The sequence below is a fragment of the Leptonotus elevatus genome, chromosome 4 (assembly GCF_054856555.1).
Source record: "Leptonotus elevatus isolate MCC_2025b chromosome 4, RoL_Lele_1.0, whole genome shotgun sequence".
NCBI lineage: Eukaryota > Metazoa > Chordata > Actinopteri > Syngnathiformes > Syngnathidae > Leptonotus > Leptonotus elevatus.
The window spans coordinates 11,730,991-11,743,914 of record NC_141242.1 but is presented as its reverse complement, the minus strand read 5'-3'; the positions used below and the strand labels follow the sequence as shown (position 1 = coordinate 11,743,914).

General features: G+C 39.8%; 1 protein-coding gene across 1 annotated transcript; it reads right to left on the bottom strand.

The window, feature by feature from the left end:
• Window positions 1-91: 91 nt before the first annotated feature.
• Window positions 92-12,218, bottom strand: asz1 (ankyrin repeat, SAM and basic leucine zipper domain containing 1). The gene is made up of 13 exons (XM_086073392.1): window positions 12,039-12,218; window positions 11,181-11,291; window positions 10,972-11,086; window positions 8,905-9,016; window positions 5,451-5,562; window positions 5,249-5,383; window positions 4,134-4,252; window positions 3,866-3,938; window positions 3,393-3,449; window positions 2,943-3,055; window positions 1,175-1,280; window positions 919-1,032; window positions 92-558 (listed from the first exon to the last, which is right to left on the bottom strand). The coding sequence occupies exons 1-13, from the start codon at window positions 12,150-12,152 to the stop codon at window positions 391-393; spliced, it is 1,449 nt and encodes a 482-aa protein (XP_085929518.1). The 5' UTR covers window positions 12,153-12,218; the 3' UTR covers window positions 92-390.
• Window positions 12,219-12,924: the final 706 nt, after the last annotated feature.

The window sequence follows — 12,924 nt, the reverse complement described above, 5'->3', positions numbered from 1 at the left end:
AGATTATGTGTCACACGGAGTTCCGAGCGTCATGCCGCATTTCCTCCATCTTTGATCATTGGGAGATCAAGAAGTCACTCACAAGTCAAACTTGTTTGCTTCTGCACTTTATTTTTTTTATTTTAAGTATGAAATAATCCAAAATTGTCAAATAAGATCAAATATTTTTTGTTGAGAAGCTGCTTTTGGCTTTATGAACTTCAGGAGCCAAATATTTTGCCCATTTTAAATTTCTTTATCAATTTCCATTTTTCCAGACCACAACAAGCTCCTAAAAACTAAAACTTGTAATATATATATATATATATATATATATATAAACAATGTTACAAGAAGCCTTGGTAACATCCAAATAAAAGCGTCTGTTTCAACATAAATGCACATTAATGATTAAAAGGATGTGCAGACGTTCCTTAACTTGGGCAGATAGCGATGGCCGAAGACGAAGAGGAGGGCAGCCCCCAGCGCCCTCGCCGCAACGCCCGCCAGGGCTGGCAGTGTCTTATCGCCGTGGGTGACGGGCGCAGGAAGTTGATCGACGTTTTGGGCCTCGTTCATCTGTGTGTGAAACGCATTGATTTTAGTCCCACTTGTGCGTCTCAGAGCAGCGAACACAGCTCCCCCAAGACCTCCCTGGGTTCGGACCCACAGCTGAGGAACCACAGTCCCCTCACCCCCAATTTGTCTACGTGTTGCTCCTTCAACTTTTCTCACCCCTCAACCCGGACCTTTCCCATCAGCCCTCTAAACCCCCCCAATCTTCCCTCCCCCCTGGTGTCTGCGTGCTGACAGGGCTGTGTCACAGTGGTGCTGACTTATTGGCTGTGAGGATTTGCTCCTGTCAGGCAAACACACACACGCACACGCACACGCTGGAGCTTGTCAACACTGAAATACAGTATGCAGAAATTTGCGGACCTGGCAGAGCAGATTGTGCAGGCAGTTGACTTTGGTCTGCAGGTCTTTGGTCTGCAGCATGAGCTGGCTGCACACGTCCTGGGCCTCCCTCTTGGGGTCCAGTTTGAAGACCAGCTACACCCGCAGGCACGTTAGCACACAAAAAGCAGCAACAAACAGTACTTAAGTGCTTTATTTGTAAACACACGTTTGGAAGAATCATTTTTCTGTAATGACATCACGTGTGCCTAATGAAGTGGCCGAACATGCAGTGTACCTTAGAGGCCTGTAGGGGGAAGCGGCGGATAGTGTCTTGAACGGTTTCCGTCAGACAGTCGCAATGCTGCTTCAGCTTGAGCAGGAAGTTAAGAAATTCCTCACTCCTGAAGAACATTGAAAAAAAATCATTAAACTACAGTTTCTTTTATGAATACAAATGATTGTTACTATCTAAAAATGTCGAGCAAACAGGTGGCTGGCCTTTCTCCCTCCCACCCAGTGAACAAGCTTCTGGGATGATTAGTGATTCGTATTCATCAAGCGGCGTAGTCGACAGCGTGGATTATTGATAGTTGTTATCTTAGCGCTACATCTGCCTTGGAGGAGGCGCACTCTGTCAGAGTGAGCAGTGTAAACAGTGTCAGGCGGCCGAGCCTCCCTTCTCCCTGCTCCTAGTTTGTCTAGCGCGGCGATGACAGCACGCCCGCAGAAATATCTGATGTTATGTTACGCTTTGTTGTTTTACACGGGGAAAAATGTGTGACCTTGCCTGTCAATCTTTTGATTAGATTTTTTATTTTGATTTTATCACTTAAATCACATTGCTCATTTTGGATCTCTGCAATACAGATTTTTCTGAATGTTTCATCTTTATATATAAAAAAAAAAAATCATAATTAATATTCATTTTAATCTTCTTTTTTTTATTACTCTTTTTAATAAATAACTTAATAAAGATTTTTTGGACAGGAAAAAACTGTTCTACTTATATGTAAATTTTACTCGAATTAAATGAATTCTAATTTTGTAACATTTCAAAGTAGCCCAAATTTTCTGTGCTAAAAAATATACAAAATGTTTTTTTTAAAACACATTTTAGTAGGTTTCATTACATAAGTACCAACGTTGATTATCGTGCATTTGCAGACCTTTTACTCCATATTGGAAATTGCAATTTTAGACTTAAGATCCATGAAAATGTTGAGCCAGAAAAACTTCATTTGTTTGTTTTGTTGTCTTTTGTTACTTTTCTGTCCACGTTGTATATTAACAATAGCATTACATGCAACAAAAGTGATCATGATGCGCATGTCCATCAGTTGATCAAAAGTTCTTTAGTTATTAAATTCATATTTCATACTAAATAGACCTGTTTTGTTTTAAATCCTGTCAACATGCGCAATATCCCTGAATACGATGAGTGTTTACTCGATCTGTAAGTAGTGAGGTGGCTTAGAGGGAGGCCTCGTCCTGGTCAAGCCTTCCACCATCTTTCTGTCTCCTGACGTCTGTCCGCTGAGCCGATGGGGTGGGCTAAAATGAGCCCTTTTCGCCTCTCGCCTTACAAATCATTACAGCTCCACTTAAAACCATTACTGAAGGTTGAGGTGAGCACAAATGAGAATGAGAGATGCTCACAGGTGTGATGGACAACTTCCAGTGGGGGAGAAACGTCGCAGTCTTAAAAAAAAACTGGCTTGATGCTGGGGACCGAGCCCCGCCCGCAGCGAAAAGCAAAAACTTTTAGGTCATTATAATTGCTTATAGATATCGCAAAATGGCGGCAATTCACAATTTTTTTCAATTAAACAGGACAATGGCCTTTCAAAATAAATTCTGGCCCCTCATTTCAAGAAGATGATTTTCAGTGAATTAACAAAATATTTTTCTTTTCTTTTTCTTTTTTAAATAAGTGACTAAATGAATTTGCAAATAGTAAATTATGCAGGGGAACACTGTACATATCATTGTGGACCATTACACACCGCTTGTTTTTTTTTTTCCCATTTAGTGAGAGGTCTTTGATTAGAAGACATGATACAAACCCGCCGTCAGTCACTTCGAGTTGCTCAATGATTTCCATGTCCAATTTGTCCAAGTGCATCTGCTGCACGGCACTCAGAAACTTCTGCTGGTCTGCTGCATCTGTGATGCCAACCTGAAGGAATATATCATAGAATTAGAGGTGCGCAGATCGAAACGTTCGGCCACCCATCACGAATGGACAATCTGCCTGGAAATGTATTTGCAGCCCGCAGCCAACGAGAGACCATCATTGATTGAAGATTTCATAAAATAATCATTAGTGAGCATCTCTAAAAGTGACAAATGTGCCGCTAATAATAATAATAATAATGGGGTACCTAACCCTTTCTAAATAAAGCAGGCAAAATATTTTTAAAAAACGCTCTCAAAGTCATACGTGTGCATGTGCAGCATGAACTGCCCTCATCCTCCTGTTCACTGACAGTCATTCATTTGCAGTCGCCCTGTACCTTCTCCAGGCCCTCCTCCTCCATAGTCAGCAGCTCGCTCCAGGTGATGTCCTTCTCCTGTGGAGGCACACGGCACAACCGTGAACGGTGGGAGCAGATGCGCCTGCATGGCCGACACCAGCATCTGTCAAACTGAGCTCAAAACCTCCGTGCGCATTCCAGGTAGCGTGCGTGGAAAATATGTAAACTGCACACCTCATTACATGAAAATGTCATAGCGACTCACAGCTGCTACTGTAACATCTCACCTGTGGCGCTAACGAGAGACGACATGCTATCATTAATCAATATGGTGACATTGGGAAGATGTGGGAAGGTGGCGAGGGCGTGGATGTTTTCACAAAAGCATTTGTTGAAGGCCTTTTTGGCCGAGAGGGTGATTTTAAATATTGTGTAAAAGTAGGAATGATTTTAAACCCAATGAAAAGAGGCAATCAAGTCAGATGACCTTTTTCAAATAAGCATTGACGTACGTGCATGATGTCAATGAGGTAGTCCAGATCCAGGCCGTGAAGCAGGAGCTCCAGGTCATCCAGCTTGGGTACGCTGTTATGTAAAAAGAGACATTGGGACTTGTATGGCTTTATTTCATTGTTATTCCTGCAGTTGTTGAGAGAATCCAGCAGAGGGCAACAAATACAAAGTTCTCAACCAGGACAACCTTAAGAAACGTTTACCAGTATGCATATTTGACAACTGTATGCATATTTTCATGTTGAAGTTTCTGTACAATTTTTTTACCTTTCCGCAAAAGATGGAGCCTGAGTGTTGGCCTTGACGAGCGTGGAAAGTTTTTCCTCCGTGGAGTTGAAAGGTAGCGCGAGATCAACGCTCAACGCAGAGGACAGAATCCTGGAGATCTACAAGGTATTACGAATACGCACAATACACACACTTACAAACGACCAGGATTTTGTGCACAAATTACACTGAAGTATTTGTTGAATAAATGAGAGAGTACAACAGCGCTGACATATCTCTAAATGCACACAACACTGCAAAAACTGAAATCTTAAGATATAATTTCTTAAATTGAATCTAAATTGGCTTATTTTGCTTTGACAAGTTATTTTTACTTCAAATGTAATTGTCAGACAAGATTATTGTGCTTATTTTAAGATTCTTATTACTTATCTTATTTGATCAGGCATCGAGTATTAACAGCCAGTTTTAAGTACTTTGAGGTTTAAAACAAGCATTTTGCACATTTTAAGATGACAACTAACCAACATCAAAAGCCTGAACTGGGGTTTCATAAATTGAATTTTCTTATTTTAAGATTTTGCATAATCTAGTAATACGATAAACGGAAAAAAATAAAAGTACAAAAACAATCTGACAAACATGCAATAGTGGTTATTTTCGTTATATTTACTAAACTCATTTTTCCTTGCTCCAGTACCAGCGCAGTGGTCTAGTGCTATCCTCAGACTTGGAAGTTGTGGGTTCAATTCCTGGCTGGGTCATACCAAAGACAATAAAAAGGGACCTCCCTGCTTGACACTCAGGCTATATTATCCAAGCGTAAAAAAAATACTTATGTATTTTAAGATAAAAATAATTATATTTATTACAGCTTGAAAAACAGTCAACATTACATGTTTTTAGTCTAAAAAAAAATTCAAGACCGCTGTGGTTGATATGGGCCTAAAATTATTTTCTTTTTTTAAATCTTACAGGGAACTTTAAGTAATTTTTTCTTGTTCTGTTGGCAGATAATTGTGCTTATTTGAAGTAATAATTTTCTTATTTTACTACATTTTTTTTTTCCTCAATTGTATACATTGGCACTTTATAAAGGGGCAATTATACAGGAGCTTTTGTGAAAAAGAGACTTGAGTCAATGTTGAAGGTACCTGTTTGTGCTTGCGAAGCAACGCCAGCTGAGCAGGGGTCTTTCCCGCCTTGGTGACGATGCTGCTGTCAGCTCCCAGTTGGAGGAGTTTCAGCACGGCTTTCTCTCCGCCGTTGTGCACGGCCAGCGCCAAGGCCTGAAACGTCACCTTTGTTACACAGAATACACACACGTGTACCTGCAGCAATCATAACGGTACATACGGTGTATCCGTTGGCATCCTGCAAATTGGGGTCGGCCCCGTGGGACACCAGCAGGTTAAGGATCTTGCAGTGATTCTTAATGGCGGCCAACATCAGGCACGTCGTGTGAGACCTTAAAAAACACATGAGAAATTATAGACTGGGGTTTATTGCTGTAATTCAATTATTCTAACCTCACCCTACCATCAGCATCTCAAACAAAGATGGCGCACTAATCCCCCAAACCCACCCACACACACACACACACACACACACTCTTAAAAAATCTTCTTCTTTTTTTTTAACCGTAATTGTACATGGATTTCTGTTGTATCTTTGGACATCATGGAAATATAGAATTGATTTGAGTAGATTTTGGATGTTAAATTGAAATTGGAAATGGAAGTTTTTTTAGCACATGATCTGACTTTTTTTTTGGGCTTCATTTGTGTTGCAGCGACACGTGTCAACAGAGTTGTGCACCTTTTTCGACCACATTTCCCCCCCCAATCTGTGACGGTTTTCTGCACAACCGTCAAATGAGCAGTCTTCTCTATGATTCTCAAGCCTACTAGACCAGACTGAGACCATTTAAAGGCTGAGGAAAACCTCTGCAGTTGTATTGCGGTAACTAGCTGGCAAGACACCGAGAGGCTACAATGTTTGGTTTATCATCATTTTCTAAGTTTGTGAAACACAGATTTTTATTTTATTTTGGGGTCTTCCTGACATAATCATCCAAATTAAAACAAATAAAGGCTTGAAATATTTCACTTTGTGTGTGGTAGGCTAAATGATAGGGCTGAGTATTGATTCTAATTTCCTCAATCGATTCGATTTCGATTCACAAGAATTGTTTGATTCGATTTTTCCCTCGATTCGATTCACTTCACTTCAATCTGATATTGATTACTTATGAAACATCAATTATTTTTTAAATACAAAGGACATGATAAAAACTCCATAAACATTTCGTTCCAAATTAATTAACAAATTAATTTTGCGGAGGCAATAACTGGTGAAATAATTTTGTTTATTAATGAAAGTACCACATGTTGTAATCATTATCCCGTGAGTGGAATTGTGACCCATTTTGTGCTTTTTGATGGTTCTGACCAGATTATTTCAAAATAAAATACCACCCACGGGTTTAAGTGGTACACAAACATTGACATTAGCAAGGAGGAGAGTGAAAATATTTTCAGAATTCTAATTCAATAATTGTAAATACAAATTTCTGAATTGTCTTAAAGTGCAATAAGTCAGGTCTTTCATAAATGTAAGAAAATACTTTTAAATTCATGTGAAGAGCAAATTTCAAGAAAACAGTAAAGATACATTGAAAAAAATAATTCAATAACAGCAATCGTGCTTGGAGAGGATTGAGATGAATGAATCACTTTTCTACACGTCACACGTCCGGGGCGAGCTCACTGTTGACTTGCGGCGCTGACTTAGCGAGTCGTCTGGGAAAGAGTCCGCACTGGTCAAACAGCATGACGGCAAACAGTCATATTAATCACCGTCACGTAGACAAAAGTTAATGTTTTATGTCAATTTGCGCGCATTCCTTGCCACATCACTACGGTGCACTTCCTCTTTGAGTAGTGGGAACGGGAACGGTCGCATCGTTCATTTCTACTGTCAGCGTGACAGCCCTCACAAGGTCTTTCTCATACAGCTTCTGTGTGTGTGTGTGTGTGTGTGTGTGTGTGTGTTCCAATCACCGGGACCGTAGATCACTCTTATCTGTGCAACTGTCCGGCTATAAAAAGGCCAGTTGAGATTTAAGGTCTAATTGTGATTAACAGGTCAGACGTCACTGTTTCAATAGGCAACTTTAACCCTCCAGTTATGTAACAGGTCAAGATGACCCCTTTTTAGGGAAAATAAAATCCACGGTAAAAATGTCTTAATGTCTTCATTAGGCTTGTATCAGCGGGCCGAGATTGAGCCGTTGTGCATGCTCACATGTGCATAGCAGCTCCGAGCGACTTCCGGCCTCGACGGTCGAGTAAATGTGAACGCATGTGAACAATTGGGAGTTGCTGTTTGTTTACACTGAAAGCAGCTGGCGTTAATTTTTGTGTTTGATGCTTCGACGTAAGCGACGGCGGCGGGGGAGGAGGTTTGATGGCATCGAACCACGTCAACGTTGCGCTGTGGGGGGTTTGTCGGTATCAAATATTTGGTTTAGGAGGGAACTGATCACTTTCCTGGCACTGGTTGAGAAACAGTGTGCTAGCTTGTCGGCTAAACAGGAGATGCAGCGTCATTTTGGCGAGATTTACACAGGAAATGTTTCATTTGTGCAAAGTGTGATCGGAAAAATCATTTAACAGCAAAACAAGTTATTTTTTAAGATCGCCAACAGTTTTAAATGGTGGATACAGATTGTGGCAAATCATATCTTAAATCCTTAACAAGGGCTAGTACAACAGTTAGTCAATCAGTGTCACATAATATAAGAGGTCGTAGAAAGAAAATAGTTTGTTCTGAGACTTTGAAAAAAAGACTTTTAGGGCGCAACAGACACACGGTCATTTTCTTTGTGCTTGCAAAAAAAACTGTTGCAAGCTTCATTGATTTTACAATTGAAACAACAAAAAAGTAAAATATTTGTTTATTTAGCTAAAAATTTCAGCTAAAAAACAATCGAGCGATAGCACACGAGATGCATTGATGTTTTATACTTACCAGCCTTTCTGAAACTGATTCAGTTCAGGTTCAGTCATTGTTTTCCAAAGTAAAAGCAGATATTGGTAAATGTCTTATTTTGATGTTACATGATTATTTAAGTAGTTTCTCAATTAATTTGATTATCGATTCATTTTGACACCTGTAATTAACTAATTTGCTCCCCAAAACGTATAAATATGTTCTATTTTAAATGTGTCCCAAAGACGTATTTATACGTCTTTATGCTTTTGTATGCTTGAGCATACGCCTTTGATGCAGCCTTTCAACTGCAAAGAACAGTTAAAGAAATGGTAGTTATTACACAAACAGCCAGCAGGGGGCAGCAGAGCATAGGAAATGAACCAGGACTATGTTGAAAAAAAAACTAAATTACTCGGAATTCTAAATAGATTTGTGAATAATACCGAAATTTTGCTATATTCTAATGCTAATTGCTGCAAAATGGAAACAGATAGAAATATACCTTTTTCCTGATGAAAGAAGAGACTTATTTTGGTAGGTTTCATGTTTTTATAGCAATATAACTCAATATTGAGCCTTACGAAATCGATCAAAATCCAGTAAAACAGCCGGGAGTGAAGGGGGTTGCTTCAGTGAAAATGGCTGAGAGCGAATTCGAGTTAAAAGTGATTTTTCTTCCCTGATCTGCCGGGAAAACAGTCCAGCAAACAATCGTACATTTTAAACGTGTTTAACATTTGCAATCACAAATCCTAAAGTACGTAGCCGACAACTTTTTGGATCAAGTCACGGACTCCGCGATTTTGACGTGTACCTGTCCGCCATGTTGGGATCTGCGTTCCTGGAGAGCAGAAGCTCCACACAGCGTGCAATCTTGTCCTCCGTCGCCATTGCAGTGCAGCTGGCCATCAGCACCGTCCAGCAATCTACAAACAGTAACAAGACATTTGCTGATATGCAGAATATGTCACTACTACTACTCGGGGGGTTCCTACATGGGAAAAAATCTGACGCGCTGAAGCTCGTCATCTTTACACCATATGTGCTTGAAATTTGGTAGCAATCGGACAAAATTCTCTTGGCAGAGTTCTCATTCTCATCTTTGTAGAACCCCTGAAAATGAGCCCAAAGTGACCATAAAATGGGCGCTCCAAACCAAAATGGCAGATTTATGATATCATTTCGAGCATGGCTTGTTGATATTTTTTTGTGTGTGTCTACTCCTAATGGACATACTGACCGACCTTAATGTTGGCTTCAAATGGCTTCGCGTTACATTCTATTCCAATTTAGCTCCGGCAATGTGTTTGTGTGTGTGGCTATGTGTGTTTAGGCCTCCCCATCTGTATGTGTGTTGCTGTGTCTTTGTTGTTTATATTTTCTTTGCGTGGGCACAAACCAGACGGCCCCAGCTTGTGTGTGCATGGGATCGGAGTAAATAAATGCTGATCCTGAGATTTTGATGAGCGGGAATGGCAGCAGTGTGGCGAGCGGGATGTGCGTCGTTCATGCGTTCATTCGTGGATTCCCTTGAAGAAAAAAAAAGCCATTGGGGAGTTTATTTGTTTACTTCACCTGCCTCTAACGTTGAGTTCATGAGATTGTCTTGGACTCGCTTGAACTTTTGATGGAATGTATAGTAACTGGGCACATTGGTAGCAAGGCGTTAGCATTTTGGTTAACAACAGCATAGCGTGAATGGATGACAAGCACACTGCTTATCTTGGAACACACAAAAACGTGCCTTTTTATTTTTGAGAGATTGAAAGGACTATGCTGACGACAGCATAGTTTAATCCAGAGTTCGCTTTGTTTTTGGAAATAAAACAAAAATGTAGTCGTTGACTGCTTTTATTTTGAAATCTACTACTCATCTACTTCCTAATTTTTCTCCCATTCCATTTGATCTATTTGTGATGCTTGACATGAAGGAGCACTGAGTAAAGATGTAGGCCTTCCCGACATGGAAGAGTTGTTCCGGCGTGCCTTTTTTTCTTTTTTCTAAAGCATGCAGACATTGACGCAACACATGCATTGGATGATGAGGCGGCGGCAATTTGCCTGAACTAAAAACAACTCCCAAGGATCAGAGGTGTGGTGTTTTCTGCAACATTTCCTCTTTGGCGTCATCGCTGTTAAGTAATGTCAGATGAAAGATGTTGATGGTGAGGCCTTGACTGTGCCGCTGTGTTTTACTTGTAGTAACAGAAAGAAGGCCTCGCCTTGCACTTACATAGAGGTCATAAAATAAATGAAATCAACATCTCGGGGTGTTAAAACTGTATTTAACAAACAGGTTACAATCTGTTTCATGTTTGAACAGCATTGAAATTCAATATTAAGGCTTAACGTTACATTAATATAACATTCTTCCATGCTTAAAGTGTGAACCCTAACCCTAAGTAAGACGTTTTGTTGAATATTTACATCAAAAATTGATGTTTAAACATCGATTCGGCCGCATGTTGGATCGATACAAGAATTGTGTGCTGTAATATCGAGATATATCGCTAAATCGATTTTTTCAACACGCCTACAACACATTGTTTGATGTTGTGAAATGTGATATTCTCAACAACAAAAAACTGTCTTTTGGGGGGGGGGGGTTTGTCATAAGACTGCAACTTTCTTACTCCCAAAATGCACATATTTTCATAAAAATTACAAATTCTGATCTTAAAGAAAATCAACATTACTCACTACTTTCGTACGATTACAAAATTGCTGATTATTATCAATTAACATGCCCTTCGATCACTTCAAAAGCAGTTACAATTTAATTTTACAAAACACTGTTTGCTCTGTGTCTTACTGGAAGTTAAATTTTTTAATGATTTGATATGATCAAGGAGTAAATTGTTATTTTGCCTGAGAGAGGGACCTTTTTCGAAGTTGGCGTTGGCTCCTCGGTCCAGAAGCATTTTGGCCATGTCGTAGTTTGCCCCACTGACAGCACACATCAGAGGAGTGCAGCCAATGCCCAGGCTGCATTCTATGTCCATGCCTGTGCACAACATCAACATGATCACAATTACATGCTCTAATATACCGTATACAAACACATGTAATTGCTGTTTTAGGAATGAAAAGGTTCTTGCCATTGTCCAGCAGCTGTTCAATGGCTTCAATGTCACCTTCACGGATAGCTATTTTTAACAAATAGACGTTGTCCACTGGATGTGCCACGGCATTACCGGTATTCTGTCACAATAACAAATATATAATTTATGTACAACACAGAATATTTGAATGGAATTTGTTTGCAACATTATTTTGTGTTGCACCACTGAAACACTATAATACTTAGTGTCGTCTGTAGCTCAAAATGTGTCATGTTGGGAATGGGATATTTTTATACAACTCAAACAATTTGAGTGACCTTTTTTTTTTCTTAATGCTTTTTTTTGCTGGCATACAACAATTTGCACAGTATTTGTCTGTGTTTCGGGCTCTGTGTTATAAAACAATTAATCAAAAGTTACTGAACAATTACGCAGTATCTGTATATACAACCCCCCCCCCCCCCTCTCCCTCCTGATACTTACTCTACTCAAGTAATTATTATATGACTTGAGTAATTTTGTTAAAGTCGGCCTAATTTTACTTGAGTACAAATTTTGGCTAGTCTACTGCATGTTCCTAAGACTACAATAATACAACAGCTTACGTTATTCTCATTATTAAAATCATAGTTTCATCATTATCCACGAGTCCACGAAGACCTTAACGTTGTAAGGGATAACACGTAACCATTTCACTCTTTAATGGCAGCGTTTGACTTATTTTTCCGGACACCGAACGAGAAACGCTAGCTTGCGAGCTAGCGGGCTAACAACAAGTTCTTAACATAGGTAATGGCGGCAAGGTGGCTACTTCCGGTAGCGCGAGCTAACACTGCCACTACAAGTGAAACGACGGTTTTTATTGTTGTTTCCAAGTGGAACTTGCCTTCATAGTGAAAGGCTTTTTGTCAGACGGACGCGCCATGAACCATTCTTCGCCACTGCTGTCGCTCTCGTATCCAGCTGGGAAGGCGACATCATTCAAGTCGTCCATGTCCATGTCGACTCCGCAATGTCGACCTCGTAGCCGCCTTGAGCGCTAATTAACATGTTAGGTGGCGCCACAAGTGCAGGTACTTCAACTGCTTTACACACATTTTCTATTTATTTCATCTTTTCTTAAATTTTCTTTACTATGTTTATATACTATGCTAAATAGTTGTATTTACTTCTGTTTGACTGTTTCTTATTTATAAGCACATGGGCAAAAGTCCTCTCAATCTGTACTTAAATACAGATAAAAGACTGGTAAGTACAAACGACTTCAGTCAAAGTAAAAACATACAGACTGACATGTTTTTACAAAAAAAAAGGAAAGAAAAAAAACAGTACTGTATAGTATATTACTATAATTGTCAAATTGGCACACTCCATCCACTCCAGTACGGTTCAATCCTGTGTGAGCATGAATGTCCAACAGAGGTCGCTGTTTCCTCCTCCAAGAACTTTAAAGCTAAGATTATTCCCAGTGGCAAATGGCAAGATTCTGCTCAAACCAAACTACTTCACTGTAGGTGTTTGTAGCCATTGTTAGATTTGATTTTTAACAGCCACAATTCCATGTCACAAAGAGTCAGCGATCCATGTCAGCGAGAGTTAGCCACTGCTTTTAAAATGTATCGGACCAAAACAACCTGAACACACATAAAGCGCTGATAAGACTTCACTGTACTGTCCCTCTTTATCGGTGTTCCCCTGTGGAATGTTTTTTATCCTCCCTCTCCTGAAACTGCGTAATATGAAACTGATATATATATAAATTTAAGAAGTTC

Excerpts from the sequence above, each read along its gene's own strand:
- asz1 (XM_086073392.1), bottom strand. The coding sequence starts at position 12,152 with ATGGACATGGACGACTTGAATGATGTCGCCTTCCCAGCTGGATACGAG. Across the intron at positions 4,253-5,248 it reads TGCTTCGCAAGCACAAACAG|ATCTCCAGGATTCTGTCCTC; the intron begins GTACCTTCAACA and ends AATACCTTGTAG. Across the intron at positions 1,033-1,174 it reads TCCCCCTACAGGCCTCTAAG|CTGGTCTTCAAACTGGACCC; the intron begins GTACACTGCATG and ends CTGCGGGTGTAG.